At 52.8% G+C, this 24,740-nt stretch overlaps 2 protein-coding genes across 8 annotated transcripts in view; one reads left to right on the top strand and one right to left on the bottom strand.

Moving 5' to 3' along the window:
- On the top strand, positions 1-18,316 carry LOC144951889 (polypeptide N-acetylgalactosaminyltransferase 18-like). The gene is made up of 13 exons (XM_078882236.1): positions 1-7; positions 1,942-2,159; positions 9,858-9,900; positions 10,400-10,601; positions 11,411-11,577; positions 11,730-11,916; positions 12,739-12,936; positions 13,643-13,757; positions 14,432-14,617; positions 16,033-16,170; positions 16,707-16,802; positions 17,277-17,438; positions 18,173-18,316. Exons 1-13 carry the CDS (start codon positions 1-3, stop codon positions 18,314-18,316), a joined length of 1,863 nt encoding a protein of 620 aa, XP_078738362.1.
- A 771-nt stretch (positions 18,317-19,087) lies between these two features.
- The window catches only part of LOC144951976 (anoctamin-5-like), a 62,938-nt gene continuing 57,285 nt past the window's right edge, over positions 19,088-24,740 (bottom strand). For 5 of the 7 annotated variants that reach the window (XM_078882349.1, XM_078882351.1, XM_078882352.1 and 2 more), the window contains one exon: positions 19,088-24,713. In XM_078882349.1, coding sequence (XP_078738475.1) covers positions 24,513-24,713 — 201 coding nt within the window. In that variant the 3' untranslated portion in view covers positions 19,088-24,512. The remainder of the gene's footprint in view (positions 24,714-24,740) is intronic. The other 2 variants (XM_078882353.1, XM_078882354.1) reach the window with 1 other exon arrangement.

Here is a 24,740-nt window from a genome sequence, read left to right as displayed (position 1 = left end):
ATGTGGGGTGCCTCTTTTAGAGAGGCCGCTGCGACCGGGCCGTTGTGGCTTTTAGTTTCTTTCTCTCCTCCGGCAGCGAGCAAAGGGAAGAGATTTGCAGACGAGACTGGCAACTTCTTAGGCATTCACATTCCGTCTGTGTGCGACCTCCGTGCGGGCTGTGTCCACCTGTCCGTTCTTGCAAGTTGCGGACAAACACGCACCAAGTCGGGATTCCAAGTTGTGGCGAAGGGAATTACTCCGTGGACGGTTCATTGTTACGATTGTGTACCGCCATCGTGCCCTGCGTGACCCATCAGGTATGTGGTTGATGTTTGTCCATGACCAAAGGGATTTGCTGTTGGGTTAGATCGCGTAAATATAAAATGTGTCGTTAAACCCGCCACCACCACCACCCGACACAGCCAATTGGTAAAGGTCACGTAAACAGAATCGTGCCAATTTAGTTATATATTCTTGGTTCTTTCGGTAAAGTCACGTAGAATGGAAATAATAAAATAATTAAAAATAAAACATAATAAAATAATTTTCACGACGTTTCGGCCACAACTCAAGCAGCCGTCCTCAGGTGAAGAACAGGTCTGTCGAGAAGACAGACTCTGTCCTCAGGTGAAGAACAGGTCTGTCTTCTCGACAGACCTGTTCTTCACCTGAGGACGGCTGCTTGCGTTGTGGCCGAAACGTCGTGAGAATAAATTTATGATGTTTTTTTATTTCCATTCTACGTGACTTTACCGAAAGAACCAAGAAGATGAATCCCTGCAGTCACGAAAGCTTTAAATCGAAATGTAATTTAGTTCTAGTTCAGCACTAGCCACCAGTTGTATGTTAGGATAGCAGTAAACCCACGACAAGATCTACAATTCGAGTAGCGTGACGATTACAGCCAGCAGCTTAATCACACGCGATTGGCCACAATTGTCAAGAAGTCTTCCTGTTTAATGTATTAATCACGGGATCTAACCAAAGACAAACTCTTATTGTGGATGATATTGATCGCGAAGTATTTGGTCAGGGGGAATGCGACGACAAATATCGAAACGACGTCAGTCGCAGCGATTTTTCCGATTCACCAAAAATACTGCGCCGCAAATAAGATACGGGGTGTACGATGTGAACATACCCCAAAAAAACGACGAAAAGTGTTCGATCGGATAAATATAAATGTGTCGTTAAACCCGCCACCACCAGACACAGTGAATTATTAAGGTTTGTCACGTAAACAGAACGTGATCTAACCCAAAAAACCTCTTATGGATAATATTGGTTGCGAAAGCGTTCGTGTTAAACTCAAGAGTTGTATTGTTATTTGAGATACTAACATAAATGTAGTATGAGTACACGTAATTTGTGATGGTATTGATGAGATATTATCGAAGTATGAACACACTTCTACCTCTCGTCGATCATTCACTATGATTAGTCTTCATTCGGCGTTAAAACTCTTGAGAAAACATTATCCGATGTGGGGGGCGATGGGGGGGTTGGTGGAGGAGGGTTGGTGGAGGAGGGTTGTGTGGTGGGGAGTGGTGGGTGGGTTTGGTGGGGGAGGGGAGAGTGGTGGGTGGGTTTGGTGGGTGGTGGAGTGGTGGGAGGGGGAGCCGTGGGTGGGGATGGCTGCGCTAATTAATTGCAGACGTTGAGGACGGACACCTTGCAAAAAGCTCTGTATGGTTCTTCACGTGTAGTAAGTGTTACATTAGATGTTGTATTACTTTATTTTAAAATACATGCATAAGTCGCATTCATCACGTTCAAAACGGTTGTTTCAAGAGCGGAAACCGTTGGGGCCGAAAACGTAACTCAGTTTTCCAACATTGGAGGGAGTCGATTGGGAAAACGACGACGACGACGCTCAGTTGACGCACACTTCGCTGAGCGAACGAATTGTCGCCGAATGCCCTCGAGACGCACCCGCGGTGTCTTCCGCGTGCTCTCTAGGAAGAGGAGGAGGAAGAGGAATGGCGGTGAGCAGCAGGTACTGCCTCCCGTGCGGCACGCTGCTCCTCTGCTGCTGCATCGTCATCAACATCGCCACCATCGTCATCCTCCTCGTGCACGATCCCAGGAGCAGGAGTCACTCCGAGGCCATCGGGGCCCAGGGACTCCCGCTGCTGCTGGAGAGGGAGGAGGCCCGACACGTGGCCGTGCAGGCCAACGTCAACAACATCGACATCGACAACAACAACGTCAACAACATCGACAACAACATTGACAACAACATCAAAGACAACAACGTCCGGGGTAACTGCGCCGCTGTGAAGGGTCACCCAGACCAAGGGCATCGGTGGCTGGGGGTGTTCGATTCATTCTGAACTCGGGCACCTTGCTCTGGAGCACGTGGGGGTGTGTTAGTGTGTGTGTGTTAGTGTGTGTGTGTCAGTGTGTGTGTGTGTGTTAGTGTGGGTGTGTGTTAGTGTGTGTGTACGTGTGCCAGTGTAGGTGTGTGTTAGTGTGTGTGTGCGCATGTGTCAGTGTGGGTGTGTGTTAGTGTGTGTGTGTGCGTGTGTCAGTGTAGGTGTGTGTTAGTGTGTGTGTGTGCGTGTGTCAGTGTAGGTGTGTATTAGTGTGTGTGTCAGTGCGTGTGTGTGTGTGTTCTCTCAGGTCGACTCAGCCTCAAATGAGTACCTGGTGCGGTGTGGAAACATCGCCACTAGGGAGACAAAGGCGGTCGGGCGTGGTGCTGGCCACCCACCCCCTCGTGTACCGTTCTGGCCTTCATAGGTGCTCGCTAACAGCACTTGCTCCTGCAGTCTGTTAAGGCTATATGGGGGATCTTTATCTGTATCTCTCTGATGAGCAGCGGTAGTTCTAGCAGTTACCCTGCAGCCACCCCAGTTCAATTCCCGCTCACGGCCAACACCAGTGACGATTATCTGAACCGGTCCTGGGACTCCCCTAGGCCAACTCGGCCTCAAGTGAGTACCTGGTATGGTGTGTAGTAAACATCGCCACTAGGGAGACAAAGGCGGTCGGGTGTGGTGCTGGCCACCCACCCCCTCGTGTACCATTCCGGCCTTCATAGGTGTTCGCTAACAGCACTTGCCCCAACAGTCTATTAAGGCTATATGGGGGATCTTTGTCTTTCCCCCTTCATACTGCAGATTCACTGTGGAGTTTAATTCCAAATGTGCAGAGAAACAACTGTAGGACCCGGAGAAAAGTCCACACGACCCCGAGGAGAGAGAGAGAAAGACGCAAACTTCAAATACACAGCAGCAGCAGGCATCGTCAGGGTCGGGATCCAACCCACGACCTCCTGTAGACCAGGCGAGGGAGTTAACATCTTCTATCCATCATGGCGAGCCATATAGGGGACTGCAAGCGCCCACGGTGGAGGGATATTGCGTCCTGACATGAGCAGATTTTTATTTTCTCCGAGTCCTCCGGTTTTCCCCTCCACATTAGAAGCGTGCATTTAGATTGTTGAGATTATGTCGCTGCGATACATTTACACACGATGATGATGAACCACTTTGCTGCGCTATCATTTGTGGCGAGGTCGCTTCTGGAAAATAACTTCATAGCTCAGTGGGCTTTGCCTGGTACAATTAAATAGGTTTGATTTGTATTTTCTTTTGGTGATATACAATGTTTGTTTTTGTAACGTTCTGACCCCGTGCCCCTAACTGGACACCTGTGAAAAAGAGCTGTATAGCTCATCGGATTCCTCGACTGTAGATAAATATTCTGATGATGATTAATTCTTCATTCGATAAAAAAAAACTTAGGATGTGTACACAAAAGAGCTTTTTTGCGTCGGATTGCATAAATATCAAGTTCAAGTTCATTTATTAGGTATAGCCCTGTGAGCCATTCGGCTCTTGAATCGGGTGCAACCGCAACAAACAAAAAACAAAAACATGAACAAAAAACATCTTAAAGTGAATATGTGACTGAGTGCAAATAGAAAATCCAAGAAAAGACAGCAAAATATTGCAGAAAAAACAATGAATGTGTCGTTAAACCCGCCACGACCACCCAACACAGCCAATTAGTAAGGTTTGTCACATAAACAAAACATGCCAGTTAGTTACTAGTCCAGCACACCGGTTGTGTGTTGGGAGAGTAAGGCCTCGACAACATTGACAATTCGAGTGCCGTGATGTCTTGCCGGTAATTACAGCATCCAGCATCATCAGGTGACAGCCACAATTGTGGAGAAATCCACCTCCTGTTTCGGTCTTGAATCGAGGGATGACTGATGCCATCACTTGTGAGCCAATCAGGGGGGGGGGAAGTTAAGGTATTCATATCAATTACAATTCATATCTATTCTAGTCAGTAATTGGCACGTTCTGTTTACGTGACGAACCTTACCAAATGGCTGTGTTAGGTGGTGGCAGGTTTAACGACGCATTTATATTTACGCGATCTAACCCAACAAAATAACCTGTTGTGGATAATATTGGTAGCGAAAGCCCTACTACTACGACTACGCGTTAAACTCAAGATGGGTAATCAATTGCTCAAACAATGCCACACGGATGTAAGTGTCACGGCTGCTTTTGCCCGGCTGTTTGCTCAACGCATGACAGGCATCGGTGCCCATCGCTGCCGTTTCCACTGACGCTTACAACCTTGCCACGGGCGGAAACATTTTTCCGCAAACAATAATCGCCGTCGTTGTCGTCATCATCATGGTATTGTTACTTTTTTTTACTTGAGGAAATTAACATCTAAGAACTCTTGTTGATTGGTTACAACTCGTTCATCCAGGAAAGTAATTTATTTAGAACAGATTTTTGTGTTTAGTGTGAAGCCTTTCCCCCGCACCTCCGATTAGCGCAGTTGGCTATGTACGGCGCTAAAGAAGTTCAATTTACATACATGTACATGATGATGGTGGTGATGGTGGTGATGGTGAGGAGGCAATTGCGAGACTGCCTCAAGTTGAAATAAACCAGTCCCTTGCTGTTCTACCATCCATTGAGGAAACCAGCAAAGCCATAAGCCTCCTCTCATCAGGCAAAGCTCCAGAGTCCGATGCCATTCCAGCAGAAATCTATAAGGCTGGAGGGCCTCGCTTAGTCGAGAAACTGACCGACCTCTTTCAGTCTCTGTGGAAATTAGAAGCCATTCCCCAGGAGTTCAAGGATGCCTCTATAATCCATCTCTATAAGAGGAAAGACAATCGGCAGGCCTGCGACAACCATAGAGGCATCTCCATACTATCAATCGCTGGCAAAATCTTGGCAAGAATCCTTCTGAACCGCATAATTGTCCCCCTAAACCAGGGTCTGCTACCTGAGAGTCGGTGTGGTTTCAGAAAAAACCACGGAACCACTGACATGGTATGTACTGCCCGGCAGTTACAGAAGAAATCCCAAGAACAAAATGCTGATCTAGATATGGCTTTCGTTAATCTAACAAAAGCATTCGACACAGTCAGCCGGGAGGGCCTATGGAAGATCATGACCAAGTATGAGTGTCCAGACAAGTTCATTGGCATCGTGCGCAATCTCCATGATGGTATGATGGCCAGCGTCAGAGACCAGCAAGAACTCTCTGATCCGTTCCCAATCACAAACAGGGCGAAGCAAGGCTGCGTTTTAGCACCAAAACTCTTCAGCATGGTGTTTTCTGACATTCTGCAAGACTCATTCCAGAACCACAACACTGGGATTAGCTTCATCTACCATTTTGACGGTGGGCTATTCAATCTGCGGAGGATGCAAGCCAAAACTAGAGTGGAGGAAGTCACTGTTCGAGAACTTTTGTTTGCTGATGACTGTGCTCTGGCTGCTGGCTCAAGTAAAGATCTACAGGACAGTATGGACCACTTTTCCTCAGCTTGTAACAACTTTAGCCTAACAATCAGCACAAAGAAGACTGAAGTCCTATACCAACCTGCTCCTGGGAAACCCTACACTGAGCCCACCATCTTTGTGAATGGGCACAAGCTTTCAGCCGTTGACAAGTTTACTTACCTTGGTAGTACTCTGTCTCGCACTGTGCACATAGATGATGAAGTTAAAATCAGGATTGTCAAGGCCAGTGCAGCCTTTGGACGTCTACGTGACTCGGTATGGGAAAGGACTGGCATCAAGCAGGAGACTAAACCGAAGGTCTACCCGGCTGTTGTTTTACCAACTCTTCCGTATGGGTGCGAAGCCTGGACAGTTTACCAGCGCCATGCCAAGAAATTGAATCATCTCCACTTGAGCTGTCTGAGGAAACTGCTGAGGATCAAGTGGCAAGACAGAATCCCTGACACGGAAGTCCTCAGCAACGCCAATATCCCCAGCATCCACACCTCGCTTGCGAAGGAACAGCTTAGATGGACTGGCCACGTGACCAGAATGCCCTGCGCGAGACTTCCAAAACAAGTCTTCTTTGGCGAGCTGAAGAATGGCAAGCGAGCGCGAGCTGGCCCCAAAAAGCGCTACAAGGACACCCTTAAAGCTTCCTTGAAGAGCTTTGGATTCGACCTGAAAAGCTGAGAACCCTTAGCACAGGACCGACCTGCCTGGAGAAGAAAAGTACAGGACGGTGCAGTCCTCTGAGAGTAGGAGAAGCTCCCGTGCTATCTTGAAGAAGCAGCAGCGCACATCTACCAAGGAGGGACGTGTGGCTGCACCTCAGAGCTCTACATCCTCCCTGACCTGTCCAGTGTGCCACAGAGAATGCCGGGCTCGGATTGGCCTGCTCAGCCATCTGCGCACTCATCAAAACCCAACAAAATGACAAACGTGCCATGGTCATCATCAACTATGATGGACGAACAAGAGAGAGAGATGGTGGTGATGATGGTGAAGTTGAGGAGGGGGTACCTGCATGATGCTATAATTTGTGGCCAGGTCGCTTCTGAGAAAGAGCGATATCGCTCAGTCGGCCTTACCTGGTAAAGTAAACAATAAGTTCATCGTTCTCATAGTTTGGTATGCATGAGGTCATGGGTTAGAGCCAACCCTGACGCCTGCTGCACATTTGGAGTTTGCGTGTCTCTCTCTCTCCCCGTGGTCCCGTGGATTTATCTCCGGGTCCTCCGGTTTTTCCCTCCACATTTAGAATCAACATCACGCGTTTTGAATATTTGGCTGCTACAAACTTTCACACAGTAAGCCACTTGGTTGAGCAATCATTTGTGATAGCCAGGTCGCTACTGAAAAGAACTGTATAGCTAAGTGGGCCTTACCTGGTGTTTAGTTTAGTGTACTTCACTCATGACAGTATCATGTCATGTGGGGGGGGGATGCGGAGTGGTGGCGCTATGGTTAGCGCGACGCGTTCCGTACGAGCCTGGAGATCCGACGCGTGTGATCCCCGGCGCACGGCCAACATCGCTAGCGAGAGTCACAATTTATTACTGGAGGAGAAATCCGATGAGCTGTGATGCTTTTTATCACCGACTTTCCAGTAGCGGCATGGGGTCAGGACGTGACAGCAACAAACACCAAACAGACGGCACGCTCCCCTCCTTCTCCTGTCGTGCAGAGGCTGCCGGCAGAGCGGGGGAAGACGCTCCACCGGAGCCTCGCGGCGACCACAGAGACCCACCAGAGGTACAAAGAGCTTCCGAGCTCTGCCATAGGAACGTGGAATTTCCATCGCCAACAACAAGGGGCTGCCGACTGGACGATGAGCGCCACGTGGCCCCTGCCTAGTGGCGTGTTTGCCTCACAGAGGACTGTTGTATCCTGGCACGCGTGATAGCAGCAGCAGCAGCGATGTGGTTCCAATGTCGAGGTCTCTATGTGTCTCTACCGCTTGTATCACTCTGCATCTCTATGAGCCTCTTTGTGTCTCTGTGTCTTTATCGGTCTTGATGTATCTCTGTGTCATTATGGGTCTCTGTGAGTCTCTGTATCTCGATGTAGCTCTGTCTTTATAGGTCTCTATATCTCCGTTATGGGTCTATGAGTCTGTGTATCTCTATGTGTCTCTGTGTCTTTATAGGTTTCTTTGTATGTGTCTATTGGTGTCTCCATGCATCTTTCGAGTCTCAGTGGGTTAAACTATATGGTCCATCGCGTGCGTTGCGTAGCCACAATCACACCGCTGTGGCTTGCCATCCAGGCGAAATGGATGTCGTTGATTTGAACCGAGGCATTTGTCTCGTGTCATACTTTGAGTAAATAGTGTAATGTTAAAATACGTAGAGATTAATACCTGGGGGTCAGTGGGTTGGAGATTACAAATAACATTCTGACCCATTGAGTGCATGTGCACGTACATGTTAAAGACTGGAATGGGGGTAAGCAACTTAGAGGTTGGGATCAGGAGGCGGAGGAGGTAGTGATGGGTGGGACACGTGGTGAGGAGGGTGAGGGAGGAGGAGGTGGTGATGGGTGGGACAAGTGGTGAGCAGGGTGGGGGAGGAGGTAGTGATGGGTGGGACACGTGGTGAGGAGGGTGAGGGAGGAGGTAGTGATGGGTGGGACACGTGGTGACCAGGGTGGGGGAGGAGGTAGTGATGGGTGGGACACGTGGTGAGCAGGGTGAGGGAGGAGGTAGTGATGGGTGGGACACGTGGTGAGGAGGGTGGGGGAGGAGGTAGTGATGGGTGGGACACGTGGTGACCAGGGTGGGGAGGAGGTGGTGATGGGTGGGACACGTGGTGAGGAGGGTGGGGGAGGAGGTGGTGATGGGTGGGACACGTGGTGTGCAGGGTGGGGGAGGAGGTGGTGATGGGTGGGACACGTGGTGGGGAGGGTGGCGGAGGAGGTGGTGATGGGTGGGACACGTGGTGTGCAGGGTGGGGGAGGAGGTAGTGATAGGTGGGACACGTGGTGTGCAGGGTGGGGGAGGAGGTGGTGATGGGTGGGACACGTGGTGAGGAGGGTGGGGGAGGAGGTAGTTATACTGGTAGGAACGAAGTGGACCAGACCACCAATAGATTATATCGTCCGACCGTTTGTCCATCCGTCCGTCCGTCCGCGTCCGTTTGTCCGTCCGTCCGTCCGACAAGATGGCCGCCCGCTCCCCCTGCGCGTGTGCGTGTGTATGCGCGTGTGTGTGTGTGTGCGTGTGTGTTTGCGTGCGTGCGTGTGTGTGCGTGTGTATGCGCGTGTGTGTGTGTGTGCGTGTGTGTTTGCGTGCGTGCGTGTGTGTGCGTGTGTATGCGCGTGTGTGTGTGTGTGCGTGTGTGTTTGCGTGCGTGCGTGTGTGTGCGTGTGTATGCGCGTGTGTGTGTGTGTGCGTGTGTGTTTGCGTGCGTGTGTGTGTGTGTGCGTGTGTATGCGCGTGTGTGTGTGTGTGCGTGTGCGTGTGTGTGCGTGCGTGTGTGCGTGTCCGGCCCACTCGAGCGGCGTGATGAATGGGCGCTATTGGGCTTCGGATCGTTATTCACGGCGAACTGGAAGCGTAGCAACACAACTTCATTACGTGTGCGTGCGTGCATGTATGTGTGTGTGCGTGCGGTGTGTGTGCGTGTGTGTGTGCGTGTGTACGTTTATGCGCGTGTGTGCGCGTGTGCGTGTGTGTGCGGTCGATATCCCTGTACCGGTATTAGTATTATTCCTACCAGCCCACCCCGCAGGGTCCTGTTGGGTGGGACACGTGGTGACCTGGGTGAGGGAGGAGGTGGTGATGGGTGGGACACGTGGCGACCAGCGTAGGGGAGGAGGAGGTAGTGATGGGTGGGACAAGTGGTGACCAGGGTGGAGGAGACCAAGTCACCGAGACCGCTATTGCAGTGGCGTGAAGCCAGCCAGTGATGGTAGTGATGATGATGACGACGACGATGACGACGATGTTCATGGTGGTGACGATGATGAGACAGAGTGATCCCGGGAGGACCGTGCTTGCCTGGGGGGAGCATGGGGGAATCGGGCAAAAGGAAGGCAGCGATGGCGACACGTTGCGCTCGGTGGGTTCCTCACACGCACGTCGCGTGCTCGTGTGTCGGTGTGCAGAGGAATCAAGCGGTGAAGCTGCCAGCCAGCGGAAGTGACGCAGGTTGGCAACAGCGCACGTCAACACGCGTTACAAAGACCCCCCCCCCCTCATATATAGTCTAAACAGGCTGTTGGGGCAAGTGCTGTTAGCGAGTAGCAGCACCTGTGCAGGCCGGCACTGTGGCACACGAGGGGGGTGGTGGCCAGCACCACACCTGGCCGCCTTTGTCTCCCCAGTGGCGATGTTACCACACCAGGTACTCAATTGAGGCTGAGTTGACCTACACGCACACACACTCATCACCCCAATGCTCCGACTCACTGGACACCGATTTCATTCATCGTTTTCGCGAGCGATGACGTTAGCCTGGTCCCCGGGACCTGCTTGGCCCCAAGCCACTTTCAGACGTCTTTGTGAGGCCAGCGGATCACAGCTCGGGCACGGCAAGTATCCAGTGGGAAAAACCACCACCCGTGCCGTGATGACCCTGGGCTGGCTCGGTTCAGATGTGCCATTGGAGAAGAAGGGGGGGTATCCATGCGTCGCCGTGTCCCTCCAGAGGTGCCCGGCACCGGGATGGTTTGCAAAGGAACAAAGTGGGTGCCAGACCCGGCTGCTCAGCTCTTCAAGGAGTGGGGCAAGGACCTTCCGGCGCGGCAGAAGCGCAAGGCGTGTGCGCGCTTCCTCGCCTACGGCTACAACGCCTACCTGAGCGACCGGCTGCCCCTCGACCGCGACGTGCCTGACAACCGCCCTCCCGGGTACGCCACTCGGAGTCACACTCTCGCTCGGTATCGCCACCATCATCGTCATCATGATCATCACACTACCACCATCCACGCCATAATTACCACCACTATCCATGTCATCACCACCACCACCACCATCATTCACCACCATCATCATTCATCATCACTATCATCATCATTCATCATCACCATCATCATCATCATTCATCACCACTGTCATCACCATCATCATCACCACCATCATCGTCTTCATCATCACTCCCATCATTATCATGAACCGCCTCCGCCCCGGGTACACCACCCACAGTCACACTCACACTCACCGCTACCATCACCGCCACCATCGGCATCACCTCCATCAGCACCATCATCATTATTGTAATCATCGTCATCATAACGGCCACTATCATCATTCATCACCACCATTATCATCATCATCATCAACCACCCTCCCGAGTATGCTACTCGGAGTCACCCTCGCTCATCACCGCCATCATCGTAATCACCGTCATCATCGTCACCACTATCGTCATCATCGCCATGATCGTCACCACCATCACAACCACCATCATCGTCATCAACATCACCATCACCACCATCATCATCATCGCCACCACCCCCCCCCCCCCCCCGCCAGGTGCGCGACTCACTCGTAGAGAGTTAAACTCATTTATCGTCATCATCACCATCGCAGTGCCGGCCAGCTGAGCGTGAGTGCGAGTGTGCCTCGCCACTGGTGGACTAGGGCCTTCCCACGTCATGCGTTGTCACGGGGGTCGTTTGACCATACTTTCCCTCTCCCGCCCCCCCCCCCCCCCCAGCTGCAGCACCAAAAAGTACCCGTCGCAGCTGCAGGCGCTCAGCGTGGTGCTGATCTTCTACAACGAGGCCGTCTCCGTCCTGCTGCGCGCCATCACCTCCGCCGTGCGCAACACGCCGCGCCACCTCCTCAACGAGGTCATCCTCGTCGACGACTGCAGCGGCTACCGTGCGTCGTCGCACACACCCCCCCCCCCCACAACAACAAGGGGATGTCCGACGTTTCGCCCCGCATGCCACTCAACCTCCTTAAGCTGCTCCATCACCACCTCAACCTCCCCCTCCTCATTCCGCCTCCTCTACCTCCTCCTCTCCGTGCAGGGGACCTGCAGGAGAATTTCGCTTTGCAGATCCAGCTGATCGACCGCAAGTACGAGCACGTGTCCATCCGCCTCGTCCGGCACGCGACCCGCAGGGGCCTCAGCGCATCGCGCGTCACCGGCATCCGGGCCGCTTCAGGGCCCGTGGTGGCCGTCATGGACGCCCACGTGGAGTTCCCCGTCGGATGGTGAGTCCCAAACTCTCTCTAGCTGCTGAGTCCCAAACTCTCTCCGGATGGTGAGTCCCAAACTCTCTCCGTCTGGTGAGTCCCCAACTCTTGAGCAAAACTTTTGGACCGTTTTCGACATCCAGTGGTTCATCAGCAGAGCCCGGCTCGCTTGCAACATTGCTGCTCAACTGCCGATCTTACAGGTAAAGGAACATTTCTCATTGGGACATGGGTCCTAGCTGGAAGATTTTTACCAATTAAATAAGTTCCTTGGACCTCTTCCTTGAGAGCCACCGGTGGTCCACTGGGAACTGCCACCATATAGAAAGGGAATTTAATTTATTGACTGACGCGCATGTGTGGGCGTGTGCGTGCGTGCGTGTGTGTGCTGTTACTCGCTAACAGCACTTGCCCCAACAGTCTGTTGAGGCTATCCAGGGGGATCTTTGTCTTTGCTGTATGGGCAAAGACAAAGATTGATTGAAAACTAATTTCTATAGAACTGTTGTTTGCGTTTCGTTTGTTGTCCTTCCCCCCCGCCCCTCCGATTGGCACGATTGGCTACGTACGACGGTGAGACAGAATTTCAACACCCAGACAGACATGGGCAGCTTCCGGGAGCGGTAGCGCAGCAGTTAGCAGCCCGCTACGAACCCGGCGACCCGAGTTCGATTCCCGCTCACGGTCGCGAGATCGGTGGCGATGATCTGAACCGGTCTCGGTGGCTTCTCCCCAAGGTACCCGACTCCCTTCATCGCTCTTCCACTTGGGCCTCCCGTCATTTGAAATCTTTCCCCGGCCCCCCGACCACCTCCCCCCCTCCGCCTTCCCACCCCGCAGGGCTGAGCCCCTCCTGGCGCGTATCCAGGAGGAGCCCCGGGTCGTGGTGTCCACGGTGTTTGACAAGACGCACCACGACACGCTGGCGGTGCAGCGCTACCCCCTCAACCAACACGTCTTCAACTGGGAGCTCGTCTGCTCCTACCACCCCCCGCCCAGGCAGTGGTTCCGGGACGGAGACCTCACGGCCCCCATCAGGTGACGCTGCTGATGCCCCATTCACCCCCCCCCCCCCTCTGCGGGGGAGGGGTGGGGGGGGTCCATCTCCAATGGCAGTGGGGCGCGGTGCTAGTGGAGCGTGTTTTTCGATTATTCGCTCGCTATGAATTTCCACGCGATGACAAGAAGCCGCTTTGCTGAGCTCCCGCTTGTGGTGGGCACGTCTCCCTCCGGAGAAATAAGTTAAAGGCTCAGTTGGGCTCTACCTCGTAAAATAGAAAAAGTAGATTTTTATTTGCATATCTTGTTAAGTGATTTGTTTACCTTTCCTATACCTCACGTCTTTAGTATTGTTTGTTGTGACGTTCTGAGCCGTCTCTGGTGTGGACCAATCAGTCTTTAAAGAAAGCTGTCTCTGGTGTGGACCAATCAGTTTCAAGGACGATGCATATATTATCAGAGTATGTTTTTTGTTTGCATTCTGACCACAAGCATTGTGGTAAACGCAGACATGATTCCTTGTAAAAGGTTTCAGTTTGGTGTTTTAGCATCTTCACGAAACTGTTTTGTTGCCAGAAAAAAGGGGAAAACCTATTATCGTATTTTGTAACTGGCAAAGGAGGTCCCATGATGCAGACCCCCATGGTTGGATGACTGCTTCTCGCTCACGGAATTTGGCCCAACAGTCTGTTCAAGGCTATACGGGAGGAGGGATCTTTGTTGTGTGTTGTTTGTTTGTGGGTAGGAGCGCAATCGTGATGGGCTGCATGGCGGCCAGCAAGAGCTACCTGGAGGAGATCGGCTTTCTGGATGAAGGCATGCAGGTGTACGGAGGGGAGAACGTGGAGCTGGGCCTCAGGGTGAGGACGCACAGACGCAACCTTGAACGCACCCACCCACCCACCCCCTCATGCGTGTGCCATATATATATGTAATAACACGCTGGAGACGGCTTGTAGAATCGGTCCTTTTATTTCACTTCCTTTGCAGTTCACACACACTCCCCGCTGCTGGAAGGCAACGGGAAGCGGGCAGACAGTCACCAGAGACACACCGCCACGTGGCACCCGGAGCCCCACTCGCGCGTGGCCTCTCCCTCTCTTAGTTTTGTGTCTGACCCCGTGTCTCTCCTCTCTCCCCTTATTTAATGCCTGGGTCACGTGGTACACTCCAGCCAATCCTCAATAGCCTGCGCCGAATGTTCCAGATCCCCCATCAACTCCCGGGACCACGCCCCCGACTTGTCTTCCCATTGGCTGAGGCCAAGACCAACGAAACCAATCACCGAGCTGACATCCCGTGATCACGCCGGGGCCATGCTCCCAGGCTCTCCCCCCATTGGCTGTAAAGCGGGACCGGCAAAGCCGATCACCACGTGAATCTCTTATTACATATACATCGACCTGCATGGGTGTTTTGAGTTCACTGCGCGGCCCCCGCCTGCCTTGTTCAGAGTGGACAGTGAGAGTGGCCTTGCTATTGGTGACCAGCTCCACCTCACCCCCCCCCCATTCCCTCCACCCCGTGTGTCCAGGTGTGGCAGTGCGGGGGCCGCGTGGAGGTGCTGCCCTGCTCGCGCTTGGCTCACATCGAGCGCTACTTCAAGCCGTACGCCCCGGACCTGAGCGTCCACATGCGCAGGAACGCGCTGCGCGTGGCCGAGATCTGGATGGACGACTTCAAGAGGAACGTGTACATGGCCTGGAATGTGCCCATGAACGTACGTGCAGCACATGCATGCGTATTCATGTAGACGTAATGCATATTCATGTAGATGTAGTGCGTATTCATGTAGACGTAATGCATATTCATGTAGATGTAGTGCGTATTCATGTAGACGTAGTGCGTATTCATGTAGACGTAATGCATATTCATGTAGACGTAATGCATATTCATGTAAACGTAATGCATATTCATGTAGACGTAATGCATATTCATGTAAACGTAATGCATATTCATGTAGATGTAGTGCGTATTCATGTAGACGTAGTGCGTATTCATGTAGACGTAATGCATATTCATGTAGACGTAATGCATATTCATGTAGACGTAATGCATATTCATGTAGATGTAGTGCGTATTCATGTAGACGTAATGCATATTCATGTGGACGTAATGCATATTCATGTAGATGTAGTGCGTATTCATGTAGATGTAGTGCATATTCATGTAGACGTAATGCATATTCATGTAGACGTAATGTATATTCATGTAGACGTAATGCATATTCATGTGGACGTAGTGCATATTCATGTAGACGGTATGCGTATTCATGTAGACGTAATGCATATTCATGTAGACGTAATGCATATTCATGTAGACGTAATGCATATTCATGTAGACGTAATGCATATTCATGTGGACGTAATGCATATTCATGTAGACGTAATGCATATTCATGTAGACGTAATGTATATTCATGTAGACGTAATGCATATTCATGTAGACGTAATGTATATTCATGTAGACGTAATGTATATTCATGTAGACGTAATGCATATTCATGTAGACGTAATGCATATTCATGTAGACGTAATGCATATTCATGTAGACGTAATGTATATTCATGTAGACGTAATGCATATTCATGTAGACGTAATGCATATTCATGTAGACGTAATGTATATTCATGTAGACGTAATGCATATTCATGTAGACGTAATGCATATTCATGTTACCGTGATGCATATTCACGTTGATTTGATGCATATTCAGTCCCCAAAAGTCGAGTCGCCACCCCGATTACTTCTCAGTAAACATGGAACCTTGGTTCTAGATTTGAAGCTTCCGTGACTGCAAGGATTCAGATTCTTAGGTTTTTTCGGTAAAGTCAAGTAGGTGAAAAATTAAAATTAATAAAAGTAAAATAAAAATAAAATAAAAATCACGACGTTTCGGAGGCAACACATGCTTCCGTCTTCAGGTGGAACGTCGTGATTTTTTTTACTTTTATTAATTTTAATTTAAAATTTTCACCTAAGTTACTTTACCGAAAAAAACCTAAGAATATGGAACCTCGGCCCAACATTGATGCAACGTTGTTCCAACATCGGTCGAACATTGCCCCAACGTCGGCGCAACGTTGGCCCGTTCACTGGGTGTGCAACTCACGTCTCGTTGACGACCCCTGCGCAGGGCTCCGGGATCGACATCGGCGACATCTCGGAGCGCGTGGCTCTGCGCAAGCGGCTCAACTGCAAAAGCTTCGCGTGGTACCTGGAGAACGTGCTGCCCTCACTGCCGTGGTACCACGACATCGTGCAGTACGGCGTGGTGAGTATCCGGTACGGCGTGGTGAGTATCCGGTACGGCGTGGTGAGTATGCGGTACGGCGTGGTGAGTATCCGGTACGGCATGGTGAGTATCCGGTACGGCGTGGTGAGTATCTGGTACGGCGTGGTGAGTATCCGGTACGGCGTGGTGAGCTCCAGCGCCTGCGGGCACCCTTGCCGCCCGTAGGAACGGTGCCTATCGAGTTCCCGCAGGAGACATTCACCACAACGGCGCTTCATCGTTGTTGTGATGGAGTTTTGTATCGAACCAGGACCGATGGTTAACAGAGAGAGAGAGAGCCCTCGCCTTTAGACATCTGGCAAGTTCAGCATTAGTGATTTGTAAGTCTGTGGGTCTCTGAGTCTATGGCTGTCTACGATGGACCTATGACGGATCTACAACGGACCTACGATGGACCGACGATGTCTGACGTTTCACCCCCACGTGCCTGGGAGCTTCTGCAGGACCTGGCGTGGATATTGAAATGGAACACGGCATGGACATTATCCTGCGTGTTTTGTTGTTGTTGTGTTCAGTTCAAGAACAGCATCAGGAGCGACCTCTGCTTGGATCACGGAAACCCAATTGACAAGCACCCCCTCCTGTACGACTGCCACGGAGAGCGTCCACAGGTACTGTACCGCCACGGTCCGATCCAATTGGCGCCACGGTGGCGAGGAGATGTGAACTCCCTCGCCTGGTATACAGGAGGTCGCGGGTTTGATCCCGACCCTGATGCCTGCTGTGTATTTGGAGTTTGGTGTCTCTCTCTCTCTCTCCGTGGTCTCATGGATTTTTCTCCAGGTCCTCCGGCTTTTTCCCTCCACATTTCGAATCAACGTCACCCGTTTAGAGGATTTGGATACTGCTATAAATTTCCACACGATGATGATGATGAGCCACTTCGTTGAGGCTTTCATTTGTGATGGCTTTGTCGCTTCTGAAAAGAGCTACATAGCTCGGTGAGGCCTTACCTGGTTAAATAAAAAAAATACCCCCCCCCCCATCAGCCCCCCCCCCATTAGTCCCCCCCCCATTAGTCCCCCCCCATCAGCCCCCCCCCCCATCAGCCTCCTCCCATTCGTCTCTGACGTTCTTGCCCACAGCTGGCGATGAGGACGTCGGCCGACAAGATCGTCGTGGGGCTGTACGCGGACCTGCTCGACCAGGAGACCACGTGCGTGGGCATGACCCCCTCGGGCGGGGGCAGCCCGGCCCTGGTCAGCTGCAGGGCCCCGCCGGGCGACGAGCGCTTCCTCACCTTCAAGGTGAGTCGCGGACTGATGACGACGACGTAGCGGTGCGACGTGACGTGAATTGTTTCAGGGTGACTCCGTTGCACGCAGAGGGGTTTTCTTTTGCCCATCCAACCTCCACAGCCGCCGTTGTTCAGGGTTCGTTCATCGGATGTTCAGGAGTGGCACTGCGGTGGCTAGGAGATGTGAACTTCCTCGCCTGGTATGCAGGAGGTCGTGGGTTGGATCCCAACCTATTGTATATTTGTAGTTTGCGTGTCTCTCTCCCCGTGGTCGCGTGGATTTTTCTCCGGGTCCTCCGGTTTTTCCCTCAACATCACCACACGTTTTAGAGCACTATAAATTTCCACGTGATGATGATAAGCCACTTCGTTGAGCTACCCTTGACCTCGAAGGGCAAAGAGTTCAACAGGTTAGGTGTCCCAATTGCAAAGGCACCATCACCACCCTCCAAGTGTAAAGCCTCGAGACCGTGGGGACAGTGAGCAATGCACAATCCGAGGATCTTGATGATCTCGATGGATTTTTATTCGTGACTGAAGGAGGTCATGAATGTAGGGGAGGAGAGCAAGTCCATTAAAGGCCTTGAATACCAGCAAGAGAATCTCAAAATCAATATGGGTAGACAGGCAGCCAGTGAAGGGACAGGAGCCCAGGTGTGTGATGTGGGATCCTTAAAGGGTTGTGCACAGTCTACCAGGCGAGGTGGGTGAACACCTCCGAGCCACGGTGTCTCTCAGCCGCAGACCGGCGAAATGAAGACCAAGGATGGCACCCGGTGCCTGGAGGCGCTGGAGGCTCGGGAGAACCAAGCGGAGCTCGTTCTGCGTGCCTGCAGCGGCCAGAAGTGGCACTTCGAGTACTTAAAACCCATCGGCAGTCCGCCATGAAGCCCACGGAGCGCCGTGGTGCCGGCTGCTGCTGCCGCTTGCCGGGAAACCGCGGCCACTTGCAATCGCGTCGGTTTGCCGGTTCTGTCTCCAGGGGGTTTGGTACGAGGACACCGGCAAATCGGGGTTACGGTATTTAAACTAAACTCTTTTTATTTTACCAGGTAAGGGCCATTGAGCTATGCAGCTCTTTTTCAGAAGTGACCTGGCGATCACGAATGATAGCTCAACGAAGTGGCTTATTGTCATGTGGACATTGATAGCAGCAGCCACATACTCTTAAACGCACGATGTTGATTCTAAATGTGGAGAATGAGCCACACGACCACGGGGAGAAAATGAAAATTCCAAATATACATGGGTAAAGGGTCGGGATCAAACCCACGACTTCCTGTATTCCAGGCGAGGTCGTGAACATCTCCTAGCGCCTGCAGCAGCACCAACCCTTGAGTGTTGTCCGTGGCACCGGGGGACACCAGAGGCAGGAAGGAGCTCGTCGAGTGAGCGCCGGCGTAGAACAAGAAACTTTACAACGCCGTCTAGGATTTCGTCACCAATGTTAGCCATAGAAGTTTTTGGGGTTGGATTTCATGAATATAAATGTCTTCAAATCCGCCAATTAGTAAGGTTTGTCACGAACACAGAACGTGCCAATTCGTTATGAGTTCAGCACACACCGGTTGTGTTGGAGAGTAAACCCACAACATTCACAACTCGATTAGCATCATCATCAGGCAGACAGCCAGAGTTTATTTAACATAAAGCAACTTTATTGAACATTTTCACAGCTGTAACTTATGACAAGGCTCTCTGTCCCGTCTCACTCGACGACGCCGTGCAAAAACAACAAAGTGTTTACAAAAACAATTGTTTACAAAAACTAAATTCCTTCAAGGTGTGGGGTGGGGGGGGGTTGGCGGTGGAGTTCTGCTCTGGGCTGAACAACACCACGACGCAGAGTTGCAATACAACTCAGCGCTCCATCTCTGCAGAGGTGGGTGGGTGATGCACAGCCCCACTTCAGGGCTCATGGGGGGGGGGGGTGGGGGGAAGAGGTTGCAAGGGGTGGACTGGGGGGGGGCTGGGGGGGGGGGTCACTGGTACAAAAACGATTCCGTGATCTTAACCTCAAAGAAATTTGGCAAAATTGAAAATCTCTCCATGTACACCACGTGTGTGTGTGTGTGTGAGAGATGTATGTACAACATCATCCAGACGGTTCATCTTGAACTAAAATACAATCAAACGTGCAAGCGGCGTTGGTGCAGGTTTAAGCAGAACGGTTTAGACCAGGGGGGGGGGGGAGGGGGGAGACGGAAGAGGGGGTCAACCAATTCCATTAAAAAAAGCGACCTATTTCAAGAGCTGCGGTGCGATGTCGTGAATACTGAAGACCACAGGCATGAAGAAGGTTGCTGAGCAGTCACTTAGGAGCTGCCCACCCCTCATTTTAGAGGCTGAGGGTGGGGGTCAGGGACTCTCTGCTGGACGCTCAGCGGTGCTGCCTCAAGGCGTATGGCGAGAGGGGCGGGCGTTTGCCAGGCCATCCGTTGGCACACCCTCGCTACGAGCCGTGACATTACCGTCCGTGCCTCAATGCGTAGTGGAAACCCACATCGCCAGTTGGCACGTTTGTTTGTCTGGCGATGTTACCCAACCATCTGGGTAGGCGTCTGCAAGGCCAGACTTTGGTGAGATGATTGTTATTGTGATGGTGGTGATTATGGTTACTGTGGTAATGATGAAGATGGTCATGATGGCTATTGTGATGATTATCGTGACGATGGTTATTGCTGTGGTGGTGATATCGGTCGCTGTATTCGTCTGTCCAAGTAAAGCTCGGCAAAGTCTCAACTCATCGAGCGACGTTCTGTGTCGCCCTGCCTCTACAAACATCACCCACGTTCAGGCCCACAGCCCTCTCATGCCACGTGGAATCGATGGCGGGACCACCACCGCCGTCACCACCACCGCCATCACCACCACCGCCGATCGCCGTATCTGTGCTGGTGTAACCACCGTGCACCGCTGCTGGGTGGCACAGAGGTGGCCGGCCGTTGCCGTATTCAAGTTGAGACCGCCGCTTTGAGTGCCGGGGAGAGATGGAATCGAATCGGCGCCCCTCTCCTCTCCGTATTGCCGGTCACAGCGCCGTGACACCACCAGCACCAGGGCACTGTGGACACAGCTCCACGGAGTTTGATTAACACTGAGAGGTAATGGATGCGTTGGCCACCAAATGCTGAGCGGTCACCGTTTGGAGCCCCTGATCCAAAAAAATCACTTGTAACCAACGCGTGCATGCAGACTGAGCTCATGTCTTGTAACCGGCGCGTGCGTACGTGCCAACCGCGCTTTACCGGAGGTGCGAAACACAACCCCCTCCCCCCCTCTAACACTCAATGGCAACAAAAAAAACCCCATCGTCCCAAACCTGAGCACCCCCCCCCCCAACTCTGAAACGCATGCACGTGGGTCGCAACTCCTTAGAACGGCGTAAGACTTGCGATGCGGACCCACACGCACGCCGCAACCAAAACCATCGACTTGTCTCCCAAGGGTTAAACTGTTTAACGCGTAGGAGCAGTCGTAGGGCTTTTGCGACCAATGTTACCCACAGAGATGTTTTAATATCGTTAGATGGCGTAAATATGAATGCGTCGTTAAACCCGCCAACACCGCCCGACACAGGGTTTTTCGCGTAAACAAAACGTGTTGATTAGTTCAGCACTAACCGGTTGTGTTGGGAGAGTACACCCACAACATTTACAATGCGAGTACCATGACGTTTCACCGGTAATGACATCATCATCCAGCATCATCAGGCGACACCCACAATTCTGTCTGTCGCGTGAGGAGGCGGCTGGCATGTGCTCAACTCGTCACTAATTGCCACGTTTTGTTTTCTTGACAAACTCTTTACTGGTAATTGGCCGCGTCGGCTGGTGGTGGCGGGTTTAAACGACATTTATAACCCACCAAAAAAAAACCTCGTGGGTAAACAAAACTAACTTCACAATAAACTCAACCCCCCCCCCACCGCTTCCCCGTGTAGTGCATGAGATCGCAGGCGCGGCCCAACGCGGCCGCAAGCGTGCAGAGAGCCGTGATCAGTCGTCACGGCGACCTCGAGATCCCCTCTCCAGCGCAAAGCAGTCGCGGGCCAATTGGGAGGGGCACCACGGTGGCCATGAGATGCTATCGCCCTCGCCCGGCACGCAGGAGGTCGTGGTTTTGATCCCGACCCTGACGCCTGCTGCTCGATATTTGGAGGTTGCGGTGCTATAAATCTGCACGTGGTGATGACGACGACGATGATGATGACGAGCCACTTTGGTGAGCTATCATTCGTGACGGCCAGGTCGCTTCTGAAAAAGAGCTCAATAGCTCAGCGAGCCTTCACCTGGTAAAATAATAAAAATAGTTGAGTTTAGGTTTCGACCGAGCAATGTTGCTGGAGCAGCCGATTGCTCACGTGCAGTGTGATGTAATACAATGCATCACCATGCAATGCATCACCATGCAATGCGGTACAATACAATGCGGTACAATACAATGCAGTATGGTACAATGCGATGTGATACAATACAAAGCATGACATTGCAATGTATTACAATATAATACGATGTGATACAATACAATGTATAACAACATGATGTGATACAATGCAATGTCTGACAATGTAATGGGATACAATATAATACGATGTGATACAATGCGATGCAAGGCGGTTTAAAACAGCGAATAGAACGCAAGCCCATCTCAAGCCGCTGAACAAGAGTGGGGGGGGGGGGGGGACCGAGGGTGCGCGGGGCCCTGTAACCGTGGAGTTAACTTGGTAACGACGTCATTGTAGGGGGCACTGGGGTAGGAGGATCATCGGTGGAGAGGATGGCTCATAGTTCACAGGTCACGGGGCCTGGGTGGCAGGTCAGGGTTTCAGCCGAGATGACACCGGGGGGTCTCGTAGACTCGCACGGAGACCCACAGACTCAGACAGAGCCAGCAACTCGCACAGAGACCCACAGACTCGCACAGAGACCCACAGACTCAGACAGAGCCAGCAACTCGGACAGAGACCCACAGACTCGCACAGAGACCCACAGACTCAGACAGAGCCAGCAACTCGGACAGAGACCCACAGACTCGCACGGAGACCCACAGACTCAGACAGAGCCAGCAACTCGCACAGAGACCCACAGACTCGCACAGAGACCCACAGACTCAGACAGAGCCAGCAACTCGGACAGAGACCCACAGACTCGCACAGAGACCCACAGACTCGCACAGAGACCCACAGACTCAGAGCCAGCAACTCGCACAGAGACCCACAGACTCAGACAGAGCCAGCAACTCGCACAGAGACCCACAGACTCAGACAGAGCCAGCAACTCGGACAAGACAGCCAGCGACTTCAGAGCCAGAGAGAGCCATAGACTTACATAGAGAGCCTGAGACTCACACAGACACCCGTAGAGTCACACAGAGACGCATAGAGTCACAGAGACCTATCGACTCGTATTGGTACCCATGAGAGTGAGAGCCATAGATCCGTCTCTGATCATTCGCATTACTGTGCAAGAGGCAGGGGAGGGGGGATGGGGAGGCATTGGTGAAATGTAACTTGAAATGTCTTAGGGGGTGGGAATGAAACTTAATAATTATTTAGCATCGGTGAAAAGTTCAAATGCGCCGGTTTTAAGTAGCAAAAGAAAAGTCTAAGAAATGAAACTGAAGTGAGGGGAGCACGGCGCCCAACCGCGTTACAATTATCCGGACCAGTGGGCGTCCCCTAGGTTGACTCGGCCTCAAAACGTCGTGAGGGGGGGGCGGGAGACAAAGGCGTGGTGCCGGCCACCCACCCCGCCTGGCCCTCCACAGGCGCCGCTACTCGCTACTTAACAGCCCTTGCCCCTGTTGAGGCTACATGGGGGACCTTTTGTCTGCGCGCGTGCGCGAGACCGGATTTGTTAAAACTTAAAATCGACTCCGTTAGCGGCTCAGGTTGCCCAAGTGCAAAGTAAACACACCCCCAGAGGGCCGCCACGCGTCAGACCGCACACGCCAACCCCCGGCACGGCGTAGCGGTTTGCGCACCGGGCGCTACGGAGCCCGGCGGCTTGCGGCGTGTAAACGTCGCCCGCCGAGGGGGAGGCGGCCGGGAGCCGGCGTGGTTGCTGGATCCCGTGCGCGGTGGCGGCCGCGATGGCCGCCGCTCGCTACCGGCGTTCTCCCCGGCGGCCTTGCGTGGGCTGTGCCGAGGGGGAGGGGCGAGGGATGTTTATCTTCGCGCGTTTTCTCGGCCGCGGTAGAAAAATCAGGCGTTTAAAAAAAAACGATCGACACTTTCCCACCGAATGGAAGTGAGCTCATTGACGAATAACTAATAACTTAGAACGCCAAACGTACGCACAACTTATTTCGCAAACCGTAACGTAGCCGACCGAGGTGCGAAACACAACAACAACACAAAACACAACAACGCACAATTGTGGCAACACACAACAACATCCCTCACCTAACCCCCCCCTTCCAACTCGCAAACAGGCGCAGCGTCGCAACTCCTCAAATCCGCTGTAAATGCTTGGCCACGTCCGGGGACGCTTCTGTAGATTTTTTTAAATCGACGACGGTACCAAAGGTGGCCGCGGCTGGCGGCAGTTGCGGCTGGCCGCGGCTCCTCAATCCCCAACGCCGCCCCCGACGCAAAACACAAACTCTGGAGCGACGACAAGCGAGCGTGAATGAGAACGCGTGCCCGCTCACGCTCGTGCCCGCTCGTGCCCGCTCGTGCCCGCTCACGCTCGTGCCCGCTCGTGCCCGCTCGTGCCCGCTCACGCTCGTGCCCGCTCGTGCCCGCTCACGCTCGTGCCCGCTCACGCTCGTGCCCGCTCGTGCCCGCTCACGCTCGTGCCCGCTCACGCTCGTGCCCGCTCACGTCCGCCAGAGGAGGCCGATCCTCTTGGCATCCTCGACGCCGGCTCCACTGGCACAGGTCGTCGTCGTTCTATCCGTGCCATGCCGCCGACGTCGCGTGTGGCGATGGGGGGGGGGGGGGGGCGCAGGAGCGGAGACGCCCGAAGCGTCGCGACCGGCTTACGCGGCGGACTACGACGGATGAAGAAGAGGAGGAGGAGGTAGAGCGGTGGAGAGTGAGGAGGAAGCAAGGGAGGTAGGAGGGGGCGGAGGGGAAGCATCAGACCGCCAGCACCGCCTCCTCCTCGCCCACGTCGTCCACCTCGTCGCGCTCCTTCAGGGAGCTCTTGAGCCGGTTGATCTCAAACTCGTGCAGCAGCCGCTGGGTCAGCAGCTTCTCGCGCTTCATCTTGTCCTTGATGTCCTGCGGCACGTCCGGGATGAGGTACGCGATGAGGAACTTCGCCACGAACACGGCGTGCTGCGGGAGGAGAGGGGGGACACCACG

This window comes from Lampetra fluviatilis, chromosome 64, assembly GCF_964198595.1.
Source record: "Lampetra fluviatilis chromosome 64, kcLamFluv1.1, whole genome shotgun sequence".
Taxonomy (NCBI): domain Eukaryota; kingdom Metazoa; phylum Chordata; class Hyperoartia; order Petromyzontiformes; family Petromyzontidae; genus Lampetra; species Lampetra fluviatilis.
This window is presented reverse-complemented; position numbering and strand designations above follow the sequence as displayed.